At 36.5% G+C, this 6,000-nt stretch overlaps 1 protein-coding gene across 1 annotated transcript in view; it reads left to right on the forward strand.

Annotated features, from left to right (window-relative positions):
* Positions 1–6,000, forward strand: part of KLHL4 (kelch like family member 4) — a 108,210-nt gene that overhangs the window by 97,827 nt on the left and 4,383 nt on the right. Inside the window, exons 10-11 of the mRNA XM_006167016.3 lie at positions 356–568; positions 5,093–5,264. Of these exons, the coding sequence (XP_006167078.1) occupies positions 356–568; positions 5,093–5,264 (385 nt within the window). The remainder of the gene's footprint in view (positions 1–355; positions 569–5,092; positions 5,265–6,000) is intronic.

A 6,000-nucleotide genomic window follows, 5' to 3' on the forward strand; every position in this document is an offset into this window, starting at 1 on the left:
GCTAGACAGTTGGACTTAGAAAAAATGTAAGGTTGTTAGAGTCGGACTTTGAAGTCATCCTGCCAAACTTTTGATGTCCCCCTTGTTTTTCTGTACATCATGTCCCATGGGACCTTTTAATCCGTTATGTCAAAAATGATGAAGGAATGAGGTTTGGGGTGGGGTACACCTTAATAGGTGCCCTCAGATAACTGTCCATTCATAAAGTCAGGCTATCTGCTACAAAATACTGAGGATTACAGTACATGCTCAAAAATATCAGAAACTTGAAATGTTTTATTCAAGAGTCTCTCATTCTTGTTCTGTGCATATACTTTGTGTGTATATAACACACAATCGTATATTTTTCTTCTAGATTATATGCTATTGGTGGCCGTGATGGAAGTTCCTGCCTCAAATCAATGGAATACTTTGACCCACATACTAACAAGTGGAGTATGTGTGCTTCCATGTCCAAAAGACGTGGAGGTGTGGGAGTTGCAACATATAATGGATTCTTATATGTTGTAGGAGGCCACGACGCCCCTGCTTCTAACCTTTGTTCTAGGCTTTCTGACTGCGTGGAACGGTAAATTATTTTTATGTATGTATGTATATGATTATTTAGTGATTTATTTTCCCAGGAATGAGAATGATTTTTAACCTAATAGAAAGTAGTCCTCCAAGTAAGTATTAATCTTTTCAATAATAATAACAATAATGTATATGGTAATATCTTTGTCTTGAGTGACATGCACTGTATTCATGCTGGGAAAAGCCATGTTGTACTCTGTGAAGATGTACAGTGATTAAATGTAAACAATAATTAATAAAATGACAAAAACATAATAATAGGAAAAATTCTATAAATTTCCAAAAGTATTTATATCTTTTAGAAAAAAGATATAAACTCAATTCCTATCTTCTGATGTAGAAAATTTTATGGCAAAAACTATAAAAGTAAATATTTAAAAACATATCCTATAATGACATATTGAACCTTACTTGCTAACATAATTAAATTCCCAATATTACTGAGTTTTTAAATACACATACTCTTAAAAATAAAAAAATGGTAAGCCAGCTGCTGACATGGAGGTTAAAGTGGTTAGATCCCACATGTCTGACTGAACAGTTCAAGTCCTGGACCTGGCAACTTGAAAAACAAACTTAGCAAGTGTGCATGCATGCCCAAAATTCCAAAAGGAGAGAGAAATGGAGAAGAGATTGTGACATATGACCGTTTCCCATGAGGTGGTGCTTTCTTACTTTTTTTTTTCTCTCTCTCTCTTGCTAGTTCATGCACCCTTTGGCAAAAATTTAAAAACTAAATTAAGTAAATAAAAAACTGGTAAAAGAGAGAACTTCACAAAAAAAAAGTGTAGCATAGTAATTAAAAGCATTGAATTAGGTATCAGATGAATCTGAGCTCAAATCTCAGGTCTACTATTTACTAGTTATATGACCTTGACTCAGCTGCTTTATATATCTAAACACCACTTTCCCCTTGTATAATGTGAGAATAATAGTATCAAACCTTATAGGCTACAGGATAAAAATTTTCAAGGCACTTCACACATTGCTTGCTATATTAAATACTCAGTAGAAGGCAGTTATTGGTATTGTTTCTGTTGGTATTATTTTTGTAATCAATTTATTACTTCCTTATTTTAATTTCCTTAAAAAGATCTTGTGAAAATGACTAGGGCCAAAGTATGATGTTCAGTAATTTAAAATCATGACATTTATACAAATATAAAATGAACATATATCAGGACCAGCAGTTAGCGTAATGGCTATATCGCTGGACTCCCACGTAGTCGACCGTGGTTCAAGTCCCATACCCGGTGGCTTAAAACTCACGCCGGGCACCTGTGCGTGCGTGCCCAAGATCCCGAGAGGAGAATGGAGGAGAAGGGATTGCAGCGTGGCCATCCCCCCTGGGGGGTGATTTCTCACTTTCTATCTCTGTCTCTCTCTGTCTGTCTGGTGAGCGCACGCGCCCTACAGCAAAAACTTTTCAAAAAAAAAAAGAACATATATCGGATAATTTATTTGATTAAGCTATAAACAAAATAGCCCTAAGACATTAAAACCAATTCAAAAGAGTATTTGAAAAAAGAAATTTAGATAATTAGAAGTGTGGTTAAAAATTTTAATAGATGCAAAACTAATTAATGTCATATAGGGTAACATTTTTACATAGTGAAAATAAATTCTATCTTTATCATGTAAAATTTGTATTGTTATGGCAAAAAATAAATCATAAGAAAACTAAGTTTCTACCTCTTAACTTTTACAATGCAGGGTTGTAAAATATCCTTGTCAGTAGAAAGTCAAATGTTCACTCTCTATGGAATCAGATAATCCTCATTTCCACGTCTTGGGCAATTTACTCTACGCTATTTTCTGCTAGTGCACTCTTGACTACCCAATACCTTAGGAGTCTTTTACCCAATTATTTAAGATGATCATTTAAATTAAAGGTTTCTAAGACCAACACACTGGTAGGGTCAGGAATTATTATTTATGTAACATTAATGAGAAAATTGAGACAAAGAAGTCTAGTAAGTTACTCCTAATTACTCTTTTTTTAAGAATTATTTTTTATTTAACTTTATTTATGTATTTATGTATTTAATTTGACCAAAGAAGGACAGTGTGTGTGTGTGTGTGTGTGTGTGTGTGTTTTCCATGAACTTTGCTAACTCTTTGAAGATGTTGAAGATTTCCTCACGATAGTTGCTTTGGATGCCCATCCATGATCAGTGCTCTCGTTCCTATCAGCTATCAGCCATAAGGGAGTCCAGCACCGTTAACCACCATGCCACCTGCTGGCCCCACTCCTAATTATTCTTAAGTTGGAGAATAGGAATAAGTCCATGACTAATTCTCTTGATTTCATACCCAATTCTATTTCCACCACAAAATATACATTTACATCCAAAGTAAGAAGTAAGAGGAGAGGGAGTGACCAGCAGGTGGCATGGTGGTTAAGGTGCTGGACACTCTCACATGACTGACCATGGTTCAAGTACTAGACCTGGCGGCTTGCGCTCTCTCTCTCTCTCTCTCTCTCTCTCTCATCAAATTAAAATAAATGAATGAATAAATAAAATTAAATAAATAATTCTTTTAAAAAAAGCGGGGGGGGGGCAGCATTTAGCGTAATGGTTATGTCACTGGACTCCCACGTAGTCGACCGAAATTCGAGTCCCGGACCTGGTGGCTTAAAACTCATGCCAGGCACGTGTGCATGCGTACCCAAGATCCCAAGAGGAGAATGGAGGAAAAGGGATTGCGGCGTGGCCATCCCCCCTGGGGGGTTATTTCTCGCTTTCTGTCTCTCTGTCTCTCTCTGTCTGGTGAGTGCACTCGCCCTATGGCAAAAACTTCTCTCAAAAAAGGGGGGGGTGTGGGAGGGAAAAGCAAATGAGAAACAAAGAGAGAGGAACAATGCTATTTTAACTTGAATGTGATATAAGAGCTAGCTTTTCCTTTAATCTGTGTCTTTACAAATGATAATCATATTGCCAACTTTTTCCTGATTCAGCATTCCCTAAACTCTTCTTATGATCAAACAACATCCAGATGATATTAACATTAGCCAACTTTTGAGCATTAACCAACATTCAACATTCACATGCATAACATTCTTGGATCTTTGAATAGAAATCTGGAAGCAAATCCTTCTGAGTTCTGGTTCATCATTCACATATGTGTGTACTCTGACTATTAGCTGAGTACTGCACAATTAACAATAGCTATTATTTTTGAAGATTCTATTTAGCTAGAGCATACAGCTTTTCTAGTTCTGTGTTTTACTTCATATTATAGAATTAGCATTTAGATTATCTTCATTATTTCTAATTTCTGATAGTATTAAAATATTCCTGGAGGGACCAGTAGGTGGCATGGTGGTTAAGGCACTGGACTCCCACATGACTGACTGTGGTTCAAGTCCCAGACTAGGTAGCATGAAAATCATGCTAGATATGTGTACATGCATGAACAAAATCCTAAGAGGAGAATGTAGGAGAAGGAATTGTGGCATGACCATCTTCCCTGGGGGGGTGACTTCTCATTTTTCCTCTCTCTGGCGAGCACACGAGCCCATGAGCCCTACAGCCAAAACCAAAAGCAATAAAACTCCTTGCATTTGAACTTGAGAACTGAGATCAGATGATTTAGAATATGATTAAAAGGATAAAAACAGAAACCAGAGGGGGGAAAAGAAATATAAATAAATAGAAGGTGATAAGTGAAAATCTTTGTAAAATAATCTTTTCTTGATTGAGCTTTTGTAAATCGGCCAATATAAAATCAGAGAGCATTTCCATGTATATGAGTGACCTTATTGTTCATCCCTTTTCTATTTTAGTGTTATAGTTTTTTTTTTCTTAAAAAACAAAACAGGCTTCAAAGTTTAAGAAAGAATTTCTGTAAAAGATTTAAGTAATATTACTTATCAAATTCTCTTTTACTCTGCTTAGTGAAAAGGTTTGGGAATATGAAGTTAATTTCAGACTAAAATAGAAAAAAAAATTCTATGCTTCAGTGGGGATGAGAACTTTAAGAAGGAAAAAAGACAGGCTAAGACTATAGTCATTCTAACTGCAAGTAGTATTAAAACCAGGGTACTATCCCATAAAGGAAAACTAAAACAAAAAGCAACTATATTTAGGTTTACTTTAAAATGTGAGCTCTCAAATAAACAAGATCAGGCATCTCATGCATAGCTTCGATGAAAAAGTGTAAAAGAAGAACAAAAGCTGTCTAATGAGAATACTAAACGAGAGAAGAGGCAGTTTTCATATAATCTGCAGATCCCAATATGCAATACTTCTTCAAAGAGAATCTGAGTACTGATTAAAGAAATGGCTGGTATCTCAGACAGGAAATAGTTTTTGATATGCTTTGAGAGACCTCTGGTGGCTGAAGAGAATTTTGTCATATAGATATCTTTGACATTTATTAGCTAATCTATATTTAATGTTTATAATGTGTTTTCAATACTGTATTTTAGATCTGTATACATTGTAGTCATGCCCATTATTTTCAATTTTAACAATGTTGAACTTCTCCCCTTACCTGTCTTCCTAAACTTCTTGAGGTATGATCCAAAAAATGATTCCTGGTCAACTGTGGCACCTCTGAATGTTCCTCGAGATGCTGTTGCTGTGTGCCCCCTCGGAGACAAACTCTACGTAGTTGGAGGATATGATGGGCATAGTTATTTGAACACCGTAGAGTCATATGATTCACAGAAAAATGAATGGAAAGAGGTATGCTTATAAAAATATTCAAACTAGTATATTTGCAGCTTTAATAAAAGATTTTAAAAAGTATTTTGGGAATTTCATTCTCTTTCTCTCTAGTGCCTAAGCAGATTTTTTTCTAAGTGAAATCTATAGTATGTGCTTTTGGGTTTTTGTTTGTTTGTTTGTTTTTGGTTTTGGTTTTTTTTTTTGAAGAAGAAGTTTTTGCTAGCTATAGGGCACATGCGCTCACCAGAAGAAGAAGAAGATTTTGCTATAGGGCACATGCGCTCACCAGACGGACAGAGAGAGGCAGAGAGACAGAAAGCGAGAAATCACCCCCCAGGGGGGATGGTCACGCCGCAATCCCTTCTCCTCCATTCTCCTCTTGGAATCTTGGGCACGCACACACACACGCCTGGCGTGAGTTTTAAGCCACCAGGTCCAGGATGTGAACCACGGTCGCTTACATGGGAAGTCCAGTGACATAGCCACTACGCTAACTGCTGGTCCCCTAGTATGTGTTTTATTAATACCTTAGAGAATGAGTTGGTGATTGTTAAAAGGACCCATTATCTTTATTTCCTGAAAGCTTCCCTTCACAGACAAGAAAGAAATCAGATTCATTAATTCAAGAGCTTTACCCTGACCAATCTTGCGGGTCTTATGACTTGAGAACCAAAGAGCAATGTCCGCTTTCACAAATGTCTGTCCTTTTTTTTTTTTTTTTTGGAGGGGTTTTTGCTATAGGGGGCGGGCCCCC

The sequence above is a fragment of the Tupaia chinensis genome, unplaced genomic scaffold (genome assembly GCF_000334495.1).
Source record: "Tupaia chinensis unplaced genomic scaffold, TupChi_1.0 Scaffold144426_1, whole genome shotgun sequence".
Lineage (NCBI taxonomy): Eukaryota > Metazoa > Chordata > Mammalia > Scandentia > Tupaiidae > Tupaia > Tupaia belangeri.